The sequence below is a fragment of the Sardina pilchardus genome, chromosome 1, assembly GCF_963854185.1.
Source record: "Sardina pilchardus chromosome 1, fSarPil1.1, whole genome shotgun sequence".
Classification (NCBI taxonomy): domain Eukaryota; kingdom Metazoa; phylum Chordata; class Actinopteri; order Clupeiformes; family Clupeidae; genus Sardina; species Sardina pilchardus.
The window spans coordinates 43,871,551-43,887,119 of NC_084994.1; the positions used below are offsets into that span (position 1 = coordinate 43,871,551).

A 15,569-nucleotide genomic window follows, 5' to 3' on the forward strand; every position below is an offset into this window, starting at 1 on the left:
ACATTATGCGCATACGCCATATGCTGCACGTGGGCGAGGTGAGGGATGCATCAAACACAACTGTAGGCGCAGGCTTCGCTAAGTTTTGTTTACGGGAGCGTGATTGCTTGTGGAATCAACAACTATCTGTGGGGACAAAGCTCAATAAGGATACCTGTAAAATGTAAATGAATGCTGACATATATGCGTCAAAAGTTATGAGAAGAGTCTGTATGCATTTATGTGTGCTAAAGAAGTGAAGTGTGTGTGAAAAGAGGGCGTATGTGAAAACATTTCTAAAACTGGCCGGTGAGTGTTGCTGTGCGTTTGGCGCTGGCCGCACAGTGGACAGCGTGTGGCCGGACGTTGGTGTTCCTGTGCGTCGGAGCCTCGCTGCGTCTGAGGACCCGAGCAGAAGGGCTGCCCGCGCGCCTGCCCACGCGAAAAACCCAAAAAAGTGCCCCAGCAGCTATTTACGCCACCGGCCCCCGCGGGTATTAATAGACCTCGGGGTCACGCTGCTCCACCGGACCGTGACTGGACGCTGCGCTGAGGGGGAGGGAGGTCGCCGGGACCGCGCCCGGGCAACCCTAGCGACACGCAGGGGGCGGGGACAGGACGCAGGTGAGGGGAGAGAGAGCAGGAGGAGGAGGAGGAAGAAGAAGGAGTTCCGTTGAAGAGAGCGTCCAGAAAGGAGGATTATAGTTAGTCAGCACGTGGACGATGGCCAGAGTGACCGGGCAGTGGGAGAGGAGGAGTGGAGAGAGGGAGGAGGAACAAGGAGCATGTGAGGAGAGGAGAGGAGAGGAGAGAGGGAGGAGAGAAGGAGGAGAGGAGAGAACGCAGGAGAGGAGAGGAGCATGTGAGGAGAGGAGAGGAGAGGAGAGGAGAGGAGAGGAGAAGAGAAGAGAAGAGAAGAGAAGAGAAGAGAAGAGAAGAGAAGAGAAGAGAAGAGAAGAGAAGAGAAGAAGAGAAGAGAAGAGAGGAGAGGAGCAGAAGCAGGAGAGGAGAGGAGAGGAGCATGTGAGGAGAGGAGAGGAGGAGAGGAGAGGAGCGATGGGATGAGAGCAGCTGGACAGACTGACGGTCAAGTGCCAAAATGGGTGAAATAAACATGCCAGTTACTGTATGGCAGCAGTGAGCACACACACACACAGAAAGTCAGATATCCACAACCAATCTCGCACAAACATGCATACAGTACATGTTCCCTATACACACTAGCCCACGGTTTGTCACACACAAAACGTACAGATCTCTTGTAACACACACACAAGCAGGCACACGCCCTCCTTTACACACTCCTTCATGTACGTGCACACATGCACACACCTCAAATCTCCACACCTACGCCCTCAGACACACACACACGGAAGATATAGATCATAATAATCACTCACATGCTCATGTACATACACCCATCCCTACCTACACACGCCCACCCACTTACTCACTCACACTCTCTCTCTCTCTCTCACACACACATAGGCACTCACAAAGTGTGTGTGTCACAGGAAGGCAAGCTGTGGAGAGACGGGCATGACGCCAGTAGAAGACGTAAGGTGCCCGTGCCCAGTACATAAGCTGGCACACACGCACACACACACACACACACACACACACACACACACACACACACACACACACACACACACACACACACACACACACACACACACACACACACACACACACACACACACACACACACACACACACACACACACACACACACACACACACACACACACACACACACACACACACACACACACACACACACACACACACACACACACACACACACACACACACACACACCTCTCCCTGCTGCTCATTTCTCAAATCTTCTTAGCGTTGGATTACTCGGTTCCCGCTCTCGGCTCTCTCCCATTTTGTCGTCCCGCTCTCATATCCGAACATTACGGCGGATCCCCTCTTTCCCCCGAAAGCATTAACGACTCGTGTTACATAACTGTGACTTTATGCGTTTTATAAGAAGAAGAATTACACAGCGCACCCATATAAACAATCCATGGCAGCAAAGATCGATAGGACTCCACAAAAAGTTCTCAAAAACTAAATTCTGTTCAGATTGCTGTCTGGCATTTCAGTTCAAAGCGCTTTTTTCCTACATTGGAACTAAACATCAAAAGACTTGCCCTTTCCAAACGACTGAATCTGACTCACTAATCTTTCTTGTTGTTCTGTTTTGTTATTTCGGTGCGAAAAGGAAGGAAGGGGAAAACAACCCAACAAATCACAGGAACCTGCAAAACAACAACAGGCTGGAGGTCTTCTGCACATGTGTGCGTATGCGAGGCAATCTCAGCAGAACACATAAATAACGCATATGTTCTCTCTCACTAGGCTGTGGGGGCCACTTCCTCTGACATACACGCATACATACATACATTCACGTACAAGCAAGCATACATTTACTCAAACAAGAACATATGCAAGTCAGGTCACACTCGTACATGCACGTATGCACATCTACACACACACACACACACACACACACACACACACACACACACACACATCCTCCTCTCAGACACACACATCCTCCTCTCACACACACACACACACAATTTGTCTCTCGCTGCCTTTCTGCTTCCTGTGCTCTTTGTGAGTCCCTGTGGACAGGAGAAGGAAGAGGTGGAGGAGGAGGAGGAGGAGGAGGAGGAGGAGGAGGAGGAGGAGGAGGAGGGCGTGGGAGCTGAGTCAGGGGGAGGCGAGGAGACGCACACGCCCTGCCACCGCTGCTCCTGCCCCCTTCAAATACACCTCCCCACCCCTGCCCTCCCCTCCCCTCCCCACCGCTCCCGCTCACATCAAGTGCCAATTCCAGGGCAGAATAAAAGCTCCTGCGGTCCCATATATCTCCAGTTTACAGCCCTCCATCACGGCCCGCGCTCAACCAGCCTGACGGCAGGGGCCAGGGAGCTAACTGCTGGGGCTTTATGGGCCGTGTGTGTGTATGTGTGTGTGTGTGTGTGTGTGTGTGTGTGTGTGTGTGTGTGTGTGTGTGTGTGTGTGTGTGTAGGTGTTGGAATGATGAGGCTGTTGAACACGGTGGGTGGGGTGTGTGTGTGTGTGTGTGTGTTTGTGTGTAAGATGTTGGAATGATGAGGCTGCTGAACACAGGGAGTGGAGGGTTGGGGGGGCGATGGACTACAACTCCCAGAATGCCACCAACCTGCAGGACGATGGGCAGCTGCTCCGGGGGGTTCCTGTTCTCCACGCCCATGGTGAGCCACACCTGGAAGGCCGTCAGCTGCTCGGCGAAGAAGGGACTGTGCTTTAGGGGGGGAGAAACACACGCACATACACACACACACACACACACACACACACACACACACACACACACACACACACGCACACACACAGAAAAAAAGTCTCAATTCACGGCACCAGATATCCAATGATGAAAAACTACACACCCACACAAACACGCACACACACTTTCAGGCACCTGGCCAGCGAGCGGTATTGATCGGCGCAGCGTTGCATAAGCCCTTACATAATGGAGCCGTCTCCTTTGTGCTCGCTCACATCAGCTGCCTCTGGCCCCACACTACAGGCTATGCACTACAGGCTCAAGTGTGGTCATCAGGCACTCTCTCTCTCTCTCTGTCTGTCTGTCTGTCTGTCTCTCTCTTTCTCTGTCTCTCTCTCGCTGTCTGTCTCTCTTTCTCTCTCCATCTCCCTCCCTCTCTCTCTTTCTCTCTTCATCTCCCTCTCACTCTTTCTCTCTACCTCCTCCTCTCCTTTATGCTTTGTCTCTAGTGTTCACTGACTCCATCGGCTGCAACCTTTTCTCTCTCTCTCTCTCTCTCTCTGCTGGGCATACAGACAGTGACACCCCTGTCTCGGTTATTAATGGCGGAAGCACACAAGTTTTATCGTTCCATTAATATCAAAGGTGGAGGGGGGGGGGGGGGGGGATTAAAAAGCGGTTGTCCCCTCACACACACCTCCGCCCCTCGGCCTGGGCCCACGCGGCTGGAGAAATATTAGTGCAGCTCCGAGTAAATTCATTTGTGGATCATCAGAGTTTCCCCGCAGCCCTGGCTGGACGTCTCTGACACACACACACACACACACACACACACACACACACACACACACACACACACACACACACACACACACACACACACACACACGCCCTAGCACACAGCACATGTGGAACGGTCAGGGATGTAAAAGTCCGGCTTCAAGAAACTAAAAGTGCTACACCATATTTCTTCCACGCTTTCATTAAATTAGCGGATTCTAATTAGCACAGATCCTCAGGCAGGTAGATGGACTAATTAGGGAATATTACCACAGATAGAACCAATACTCTTTTATACCTCTGGCGTCAGTCAATCACCCTCCAGACAATAAGAAACTGGCTCAGTGTAGCGCCAAGTCATTACGCTCCTTCACACACACTAGTGCTGTATATACACTCCCTGTATGTGTGTGTGTGTGTGTGCGTGTGATACATGGCTCAGTACAAGTGCTTATTCGAGAATAGCCATACAGAGACATACTGTGTCTGTGTGTCTGTGTGTGTGTGCATGAGTGTGACACATGGCTCAGTACAAGTGCTTATTCGTGTGTAGCTACAGTGAGGAGAAAATGTATTTGATACCATGCTAAAGTTGCCTAAAAAGAGGAATATAAAATCGTCATTTGACAATTGATCTTAATGTCTTAATTCAAAAATTGAGTAAAAATAAAACCGCTAAGTACGCCAATTTTCTTTGTGATGGAAGAATGTTTCGTAAATAAATAAATGTTCTTCCTAAATGCTAGGGGGAAGTAAGTATTTGACCCCCAATGTAACCCTATGGGAATTCAACACATAGGGTTAACATAGGGGCGGGCAGATTTTTATTTTTTAAGGCCAGCTATTTTATGGATTCAGGATATTATGCATCCTGATAAAGTTCCCTTGGCCGTTGGAATTAAGATAGCCCCACATCATTACATACCCTTTACCATAGCTAGAGATTGGCATGGTGCTTTTTCCAGTAGGCCTATTAGCCTGTTTGATGCTCATTGAGCTCAATGCAAATCAAACAGGCTAATAGGCCTACTGGAAAAAGCACCATGCCAATCTCTAGCTATGGTGAAGGGTATGTGATGATGTGGGGCTATTTTAATTTCAAAGGCCAAGGGAAATTTATCGGGATGCATAATATCCTAGATCCATGAAATAGCTGGCCTTTAAAAATAAAAATCTGCCTGCCCCTATGTTAACCCTATGTGTTAAATTCCCATAGGGTTACATAGGGGGTCAAATACTTCCTTCCCCTAGCATTTAAGGAAAACATTTATCTATTTACGATACATGCTTCAATCACAAAGAAAATTGGTGTCCTTGGCGGTTTGATTTGTACTAATTTTTTGAGTTAAGGCATTAAGATCAATTGTCAAATGATGATTTTATATTCCTGTTTTAGCAGGGTATCAAATACATGTGCTCCTCACTGTATGTAGCGTGTGTGTGTGTGTGTGTGTGTGTGTGTGTGTGTGTGTGTGTGTGTGTGTGTGTGTGTGTGTGCGTGTGTGTTCCAGCTCTTTGTGTGTAGATGTCTACCATGCTCATCTCACTCTCTTTATCCGGTCACACAGAGTCAGGCGATGGGTCAGACGTATGTGAGATCTCTCTGAAGATATCTCTGGGAGCCACATATGACTCTAACTCTGTTAGACACCGTGGAGAGGGCAGAGGAATGCTGAAGATGCTATAGAATCAATACAGAGGGTGTGTGATCGAGCGAGGGAGTGTGATTCGCTGCCGAATGCAGCCGTGGCACACACACACACCCCACCCACCCACCCACCCACACACACACTCTCTCTCATGTCAGTATGCGTGTGTTTGTCCAGCATCTAAAGCGCTCCCCGCGGCCCCTTGTGTAACCCAGCGCTGTAATCTCAAGGCTGTTAATGGCGATGGGTCCCAGGCCTCCACACCTCTGCATACGTGCAGCTCGCTGCACTGCCGCATGTGGCCATGAGAGATGAGAGGAGTCCTGGCACACAAGGCCACAAGTGGACAAACCGCCTCAGGACATATGGGGTAGTCTATCCAGTGTTAGTTATAGATCAGTGGGAACGCCCCTCGAGGATCGAGCATCGAGGAGAGAGGAGAGATGTTGAGAGGCACCCTCAGTCAAGCCATAGTCAAGGTCAAGACGCACGCATCACGCGGACCAAACTCAATGCTGCACTACAGGGTAAGCAGCGATTCCTTAAACAGTGCTCAAAGAAATACATGTAAGTTCGATGCCATGTTTATTTTAGCATACAGTTCTAGTATCACTGTAGACTACACACACTGCACTTTATGCTCTCTCTTGCTATTTGTTATAACATGTTTCTTGATCTTTCTTTCTTCACACTCGCACAAGAAAAAGCTGAACATCAAACGAAATTCTATGTATGTGACAAATAAACCTTCTTGCATCCTTGCATCATTACATAGTAGGCATCGACTAAGAGAGTTTGCTGTTGCCCTGAATCAGGCTTGCATATATCATGCATATATCATATCCAGGTAACAGGGTGCTTATTTGGCATAGAGTTCTAGTGTTATTACACAGTAGAGGAGTGTGTTATTGTCCTGAACCAGGCTTGCATAATATCATGCATACAGTATATCATATACATGTGACAGGGTGCTTATTTGGCATAGAGTTCTAGTGTTATTACACAGTAGAGGAGTTTGTTGTTGTCCTGAACCAGGCTTGCATAGATCATGCATACTGTATATCATATACATGTGACAGGGTGCTTATCTGGCATAGAGTTCTAGTGTAATTACACAGTATAGTAGAGGAGTGTGTTGATGTCCTGAACCAGGCTTGCATAGATCATGCATATATCATATCCAGGTAACAGGGTGCTTATTTGGCATAGAGTTCTAGTGTTATTACACAGTAGAGGAGTGTGTTATTGTCCTGAACCAGGCTTGCATAGATCATGCATATATCATATACATGTGACAGGGTGCTTATTTAGCATAGAGTTCTAGTGCAATTACACAGTATAGTAGAGGATTATGTTGTTGTCCTGAACCAGGCTTGCATAGATCATGCATATATCATATACATGTGACAGGGTGCTTATTTGGCATTGAGTTCTAGTGTAATTACACAGCAGAGGAGTTTTTTGTTGCCCCGAGTCAGGCTTGCATAGATCATGCATATATCATATCCATGTGACAGGGCTGTTGTGCTGGAGCACTTACCCTGAAGGCGGTGCCCTCCTCGATGATGGTGGGGAGCTGCGAGAGGCAGATGTCCACCGCCAGGTCCCAGGCCTGCCTGCAGGGGGCAGCAAACACAGAGATGAATGAGTGAGTGGGACCAGGGGGGCTGTTCTGTGCTCAGCTTTTCACCATTACATCACTTTTTCCATCTGTGTGGGTAAAACAGGTGACCAAAAGCTTCAGCCATCTGTTCCCATCCACAACACTGATGTCACCAGGAGCGCTGCTTTAATCGCACAGAACCAACGCAGCAAACTCGGACCCTATAGAACACATAGAACATAGAACTCTATAGAACACGTCTTCAAAGGACGGCCATTCGACTCCCAAAGGTCCTCGGAGTCGGAGATGGGAGCGCTCAATTCCTCCAATCGATGACTCAGTGCTGAGGTGGAGGTTTCGTGAGAACCGGTCGGCTTAAAACATGGAGAGTTTGAAGAACGCAGGAAGACAGCTAGACCCTGTGGTGTGATCATGTGGAGATCTAAACACACAAACACACACACACACACACACACACACACACACACACACACACACACACACACACACACACAATGGATGAACGCGCTAATGGATGAACCAGGACGCTGAGGAGAAAGCGCGATGAAAGCACCAGATTCCAAACGCTCCCAGGTTGCTTTTCCTGATTGCAGCCGGAGCGCGCCACGCACACCTTGGGGGGGGAGTGGGAAAGATGCTGTCAATCACCGCGGGAGCTTCATTAGCGCCTATTGATCTACCTAATGCTCCGCCTCACGCTGATAAACGACTACGCAGCGGAGTAGAAAAACAGCCCCCGGACTCAATGGTGACCTCGTTAATGACTGCAAACATCATCAACCTCGCACCCAAGACTCCTTTACAGAAGCGCACAACATGCTAGGAATCTACAACCATCATTATGCTAAAGTCAACCATCATTATGCTAAAGTCATACCCCCAAAGCACCATATCATACAGTGGACTAATAGGGGGAAAGATACATGTCATCGATACAAAAGGTCTGACATATGAGCTCTACAAGTCAGTGACGGAAAACCACTCAGCCAGGTGTCTTCGACCTTTTTCAGCCTATGGACCCCCACGCTGAGAGATACACTGAGAGAGACGCTGAGAGAGCACAGCCTACCTAGTGAGAGGAGCTCTGGCCCTGGTGAGTGGCCCAGATTCTGGGGCAGATGGACGTGACATTTGGGTTTCACGCAAGATAACTAAATGGTGGATGTTGCCACGGTGATCACATGATTGCATGACGATTCATAGGTAGCCTATATGTAATCTTATAAACAAAAAGAAAACATCTGTTCTATGTTCTGTTTATGTTTATGTAGCCTATAGGACATTTTTCATTTTTCTGAAGAGGAAAAATAAAAAATACTTCAGATGGAATAATTTGGCGGACCCCCTGCAGTGCCTTTGCGGACCCCCGGTTGAAGATCACTGCGCTAAGCCACGAGGAGGCGCGACAAAATGGCTGCTGCCTGGGCTGCGCTTGACTGACGGCTGTGAAGAGGTCTTTAAAGGACAGACGGGATGCGCATGGAACTCTGTGAAGGGGTCTTAAAGGACAAAGCGGATCTCGTCAGGCTGAGGAGAGATGCCGGGAAAAGCTGCTGCTTCTGCTTCTGCTGCTGCTGTGCCGGCTTTGATCACGGAAGCTGGGAAGGCTCTGGCGGCCATATTTAATTCATGGCGTTGCGTAATGCGCATCAAAACCTCTCCACCCATTCAAGAGCCACTTCTTCGTGGCTAAATGGCCGTTGAATGTGCAGCTTTTCCCCTCCCCTCCATTCCGCCCCCTACCTCCATACTTTACTTTCTCTTTCCCCCTCTCCTTCCCTTTCTCTCTCCCTCTCTCCCTCCCTTCCTCTATCTCTCTCTTAAAAGCCTCCACCGTAACGCTGGTCGGGGTGATATTACAGCCTCAGTGGAGCTGGCGGGGACAAACTGCACATTTAGGCTCCGCCGGTCCTTCAAGCTTGTGCTTGTTTGTTCGGAACAGACGGCATCTCTGTTCTTTTCTCGTTCTGACAGCTCTGGCATTCACAGACTGTGCCGAACAGCAATCCCTGCGTCCCGAGAGAGAGAGAGAGAGAGAGAGAGAAAGAGAGAAAAAGAGAGAGAGAGAAACAGAAAGAGAGAGAGAGATAGAGAAAAAAAGAGTAAGAGTAAGAGAGAGAGAAAGAGGGAGAGGTAGAGAGAGATACAGAGGGAAAGAGAGAGACACAGAGAGAGAAAAAAAGAGTAAGAGAGAGAGAGAGAGAGAGAGAGAGAGAGAGAGAGAGAGAGATGGAGGTCAAGATCCCAGATGCCAGTTTTGAGGTCTAAAACATATTAGTTAGGGACTTGATTGCCGCATGGTCAAAGCCTCTGAGTCAGCACAAAGATGAAGTCTCGTAACGGCAAACACCTGCGACAGCACCTGTCTGCCGCTCACATTCAGAGGACGCTTGGAAGAATTTCAGATATTGTTGTCCTCGAGTCAACAAGCCGGACCATTTGGCTACATTTACCTGGAAAACATACTGTAATGTACCTGCGAAATAAAAATCCAGATCATATTCAACCGTAAGTGTTTGTACAGACAGCCTAATTAACAGCGATTGGACTAAGTCCAAACAACGTAAATACACACTTTCCAACTCTGTGGTCATTCAACTTCATTAGGCCTTCTTTTCAGAGTTAAACTTTACCACATAACACCAGGCATCGCGCGTCAGAGAGTGGAGTTATCACTGTGTGACGCCAGGGCTACACGTGGGGCTAAAGCTGCTTTGGATCTCACAGCGCCCCCCTGCTGGCCGGTCAGTTCACCCCAGTGCTGCTGACCGCCTCTGTCCCGCGCTGCTGCAGTGGCCCTGTGGTGAGCCTCTCCCCCCCGGAGCCGCTGATGAAACCAGCACCGGGCGGCACGCCGCAGCGCAGTGTGGTGCAGCGCTGGACTGGAGTGGACTCGGGTCGTTGGGCGGGGGGGTTGGGGGGGCGCAGTGGGTGGTCAATCCTCCAAACGACTCCCCCCTCACCAGTTTATCTTCCGATTCACCCCGCAAATGAATATTAAAGGGAGAGTGGACCCATTTGAATAACAATGGCTGTTTGCATCTGTGCAGTATCATCCATAAACACCTTGCGTTCCCTCTCAACGGCCTCACACACACACACACACCCCCAACCCTCTCTTCTCTTAACCCTGGCACAGCTCCACTTCCACTCTGTGTTGCTCTTTCGAAGAAGGCAAAAAATCCCCTCTTTATTAGTGTTGCAGCAAAGAGTGCAGAAAGTTCTGGAAGAATTAAATCGGATCATGGAACGCTCGGCTGCGGCTGTGCCGAGCGGAGGCTCCTGCGCCGTCGCCCTGTCGTGATTATGCGCTTTTACGAGAGAGGGGGTAAAGCCTTCATCATCGTCGCTCACGAGCCGCGCGAACGCCGAGAGGCCCCACGGAGGGAGGGAAGGTGTGCGTGTGTGTGTGCATCTAGACTCGATCACGCGGACGAATGACGCGGAATCACGCTCGCTCGCTAATGCTGTGGAGTTACACGACAGCGGGGATGCGCGCAGCACACGGAAAATTGTCGAAGTGAGTCGTCAGCATGACACTGATGAAGACGACAAGTGGAGAGGAGGGGAAAGGAGAGAGAGAGAGAGAGAGAAACTGCAAGAGAAGAAAGAGGGAGGAAAGAGAGAAGTGGGGGGGGTGACTTGCAGTCCAACTTAATGCATGGCAAAGAAAGGCAGAGGAAAATGTCATCATAAATAAATAAGGAGGAGCGTTGGGTTTTTTTCCTCCTCCAGAACGGTAATTGCACTCTGCTGGGGGCGGCTTAGCATACGCAGCTGGCGTAGCGTAGTGTAGGTCAGGAGCAGCTGCTGCTGCGCTGCCACAGGCGGCTCTGTCTGAGGAGGGTTCTCTCCGTGAAAGGGGGAAAAAAGTCCCTGAGGACTTTGACTTAGAACACATTAGGGTCTGTTTAGAACACAAGAACACTGGGGAACACACACATACACACACACACACACACACACACAGATGCTGCCTGTCTTCACTGTGTTTCATGAGTCAGTGGCATGACAGCATTCAGAAAAAAAGAGATTCAAAAGTTCTCAGTCATTGCTCCACTGTGCAACAGGTGTAAATTTGTTGGTGCTAGTGTCTGTGTGTGTGTGTGTGTCTGTGTGTGTGTGAGTGTGTGAGTGTGTGAGTGTGTCAGTGTGTCAGTGTGTGTGTGTGTGTGTGTGTGTGTACTTACCACATAGCATGTATGTAGGTTGGTGCTAGTGTGTGTGTGTGCACGTACCACATAGCATGCATGTATGTTGGTGCTACAGTAGTGTGTGTGTGAGTGAGTGAGTGAGTGAGTGAGTGAGTGAGTGAGTGAGTGAGTGAGTGAGTGAGTGAGTGAGTGAGTGAGTGAGTGAGTGAGTGAGTGAGTGAGTGAGTGAGTGAGTGAGTGAGTGAGTGAGTGAGTGAGTGAGTGAGTGAGTGAGTGAGTGAGTGAGTGAGTGAGTGAGTGAGTGTGTGTGTGTGTGTGTGTGTGTGTGTGTGTGTGTGTACCATATAGGTTGGTGCTAGTGTGTGTGTGTGTGTGTGTACGTACCACATAGGTTGGTGCTAGTGTGTGTGTGTGTGTGTGTGTGTGTACGTACCACATAGCATGCATGTATGTTGGCGGGAGGCGCGGGCTGCTGACTGGCGTGCAGTTGTAGGACCTCATTATCCTCTCGGCCAACAGGAAGTTACGGAACAAGCTGGCCACCAGCAGGTCCTGCCGGAAGAGCTTCTGGAACAGGTCTGCAGGGAGGAGGAGAGAATAACAGCATGAGAGAGGGAGAGAGAGAGAGAGAGAAAGAGAGAGAGGGAGAAAGGGAAAGAGAGAGAAAATGAGAGAGAGAGGGAGGGAGAGAGAGAGAGAGAGAGAGAGTGAGGGACAGGGGGAGAGAGAGATAGGGAGTGAGGGAGAGGGGGAGAGAGACAGAGGGAGTGAGGGAGAGTGAGAGAGACAGAGGGAGAGAGGGAGAGGGGGAGAGAGAGAGACAGAGGGAGTGAGGGAGATGGAGAGAGGGATGTCAGCAGGGCTGAGGGGAGGACTAAGAGACAGTAGAGGTGTGTGAGAGGTGGATCCATGACTATGAAGTGGGTAGAGGGTGCCAATAAAGCAGATTTACTTTATGATTTGCCTTTTGGAGCCCCACAGGGAAATGGCAGAAAGTGAGAAGCAACACACATCTCTCTCAGTGAGGACTGGCACGGCACCTCCTGGAGCCGTTATACGCCAAAAAGAACGGCCTACGACTGGTTTCGGGAAGGGGGCGCTTGTAATGATGTTTAAGCCGAACATGAAGGTGCCTAATTCACTTTAAATAGGACAAAAGGCCCTCTGATCCCCATCCCCCCCACACACACCCTCGTCTAACGGCATACTTTAATAACCTCTATGGTGTGTGTGTGTGTGTGTGTGTGTGTGTGTGTGTGTGTGTGTGTGTGTGTGCGTGTGTGTGTGCTGGATTAAACTGGGTTTGCCTCCGCCGGGCAAGATTTCTCTCTCTGATGCCCGCTGATTAATTAACGGCGCCGATCTACTTGAGGAACCACGACGGCGGGCGCTGCGGCAGACTGCCAGTGTTTGCCAGCCAGAGCGCCCAAATTATGTGCCGGGAAAGAGAGAGAGAGAGAGAGAGAGAGAGAGAGAGAGAGAGAGGAATACTAATACAACGGCTGCTAGCCGTGGAGCACTGCCTGAGATTGTGCGTCCCCTGCTCAAGTTACTGGGGTGTGGACCGAGGGCCACTTTGTTCTTAAAGCAGTCGGTGATGAATAACGTGGCATCCCTTAATGAAAGTGTAGATTATCCAGTGGCTTGCCACCAGTAAATCTCTCTTAGGGGATGCTTTTTTCGTAGCCTTTTAATGAAACGGCTTTCGGCGTTCAGGTAATTCATCATTTGCGAAACATTCATAACAAAGCAAAATGGCTGCATTAATAAGTGAACACCAAATTGTGGTGTTAACGATTTGTAAGCATTTTGTAGTCCGTGTTCTCCTTCTGTGAGTCTGCATACTGACCGGAGCTAAACTGGCGAATCAGCCACCATCAAGTATTCTCCAAGACAACGAGGACACAAACTACTTGTGTATTCCATTAGATATAAAACTTTCAAAACACTTAAGACTCAAACAAAAAAACAAAACACTGCACGGTCCAAGGCAATTACAACATACAGCAAAGAACAAGCGAGATTTGAGCGATGAGAAACGCTAGCAGCCACTACAGAAGGCCTTACAAATGTTCCGTACCAATGAAGTGGGATTTACAAACCTCTGGGCAAAACGTTCCACGCGATGGTGTCGGTGATCGCCGTGAAGATCCAATTGAGTTCTCCGAGTGGCGTTCGCCTGTCGTTCAGCCTGCCAGGTATTCTTCACAAAACAAACATGGACGAGAGACAAAGAGAAACACAAGGAAACAAACCAGTTAGAATTAAGCTAACACAGAATCACAACTTTACAAACACGAGCACATGAAAGACCTCCAGTGCTTGCCAGTCATTTCCAGCAGGCAGTCTCCATTCATCTCCCTCACACACACACACACACACACACACACACACACACACACACACACTCTCTAATCTGGACCATTCACACAGCAGTTAACACACGCCAATTTGCCTTTCAAATAAACACACACAAAAATCCTGGCTCCCGCCATTCTTCCTAATGAAAGAAAAAGGAAGGGGGGGAAAAAAAGAGGAAGTTTTATGGCTCGGTGGCTCTGGCGGCCATTAGGGCTCTGGAGGCCTCCCTGTAGCTGTAGCATGAGCGCAGCAGTGTAATGAGGCAGAGACGAGAGCCAGCGCCTCTCCCAGTAGGGTTTCAGCATTGATTTGAGCTAACGCTAACGTCCTGGTCTGGTCCATGACAAACACCGGCCGGCTAAAAGCAGCGCAAATGGACTGAAACTGGGGAGGCGAGGGGGGCCATTTTGTGCCCCCAAATTAGCTGAGGCTGGGTTAACAGATGACATTTGTGTATGGCAGGGGGGTGAATAGGAAAGTGGCGAGAAGGTCAGCGACGCTGCCAATTTGAGTTTGGCATTCAAGACACACCAGGATTGAGGGGTGTGTGTGTGTCTGTGTGTCTGTGTGTGTGTGTGTGTGTGTGAGAGGGAGTGAGAGAGAGGCAGGGTGAGGAGGAATGGCAGGAAGACAGAGATTGAGTTTTTGTGCACACAATCAACACCCCGACAGGCAGCATTACACCTGCCATATCCCCAGCCACATAACCTAACCAGACCGCTCAAGTCAGGGGAGACAGAGGTGTATGTGTGTGTTTTTGAGTGTGTGTGTGTGTGTCTGTGTGTGTGTGTGTGTGTGTGTGTGTGTGTGTGTGTGTGTGTTTTTTGAGTGTGTGTGTGTGTGTGTGTGTGTGTGTGTGTGTGTGTGTGTGTGTATGTGTGTTTGTGTGTGTGTTTTTTGAGTGTGTGTGTGTGTGTGTGTGTGTGTGTGTGTGTGTGTGTGTGTGTGTGTGTGTGTGTGTATGTGTGTTTGTGTGTATGTGTGTGTGAGAATATGTCTGAAAGGGGTGAGAAACGGAAAAAACCCAGAGAGCAAGAGAGAAGTAAGAGGAGAGAGAGAGAGAGCAAGAGAGAGAGAGCAAGAGATAGAGACAGAGAGAGAGAGTGGGAGTGAGAGAATGCCAATGGCTGACAGGAGAGGCAGATCCAGAGGAGATGCTGTAGCTGTGCAGTGGCATGTCCCTCACTGCCTTCCCTTATTACTGTCACCACTTCTACAGGCTTCAATGCATCACACTCATATTCCACGTGGGGCCTATGTGTGTGTGTGTGTGTGTGTGTGTGTGTGTGTGTGTGTTATGACCAAGTTATCTGCTCAGAGGACAGAGGGGTTGTTATGTAATGTGTGCTATAGGGGGAGCTGCAACCAGCCATCTTATTCATCAGCATTGTGCGGGGCCACAGGCAAAGCCCCTTGTGTGAACACAACTGATGGATCACGACGCAAGACGGACAGACACAGAGAAAAGAGTAGAGCGAGAGGAAGAGACTGATACAAAGAGAGAGAGCGACAGAGAGAGAGAGAGAGAGATTTCCTCCAGCAATCCCTCCCTCCCTCCCTCCCGTTTCTGTGTGGCGGCGACCCATTCTGCTCTGTGGCTGTAGGAGCAGCCGATACTACATCACAACCAGCCACTGTCACCACTGCCGGCGAAGATGGTGGCGATGATGATGATGATGATGATGATGATGGTGATGATGATGTGGTGACTGGGGACGGAAGGGCCGTGGCCGAGG

At 49.5% G+C, this 15,569-nt stretch overlaps 1 protein-coding gene across 2 annotated transcripts in view; it reads right to left on the reverse strand.

Annotated features, from left to right (window-relative positions):
- The window catches only part of rptor (regulatory associated protein of MTOR, complex 1), a 174,092-nt gene that overhangs the window by 62,370 nt on the left and 96,153 nt on the right, over positions 1 to 15,569 (reverse strand). For both annotated transcript variants that reach the window (XM_062545481.1, XM_062545490.1), the window contains 4 exons: positions 13,575 to 13,675; positions 11,906 to 12,050; positions 7,235 to 7,310; positions 3,182 to 3,283 (listed from right to left, as the gene is read on the reverse strand). In XM_062545481.1, coding sequence (XP_062401465.1) covers positions 3,182 to 3,283; positions 7,235 to 7,310; positions 11,906 to 12,050; positions 13,575 to 13,675 — 424 coding nt within the window. The remainder of the gene's footprint in view (positions 1 to 3,181; positions 3,284 to 7,234; positions 7,311 to 11,905; positions 12,051 to 13,574; positions 13,676 to 15,569) is intronic.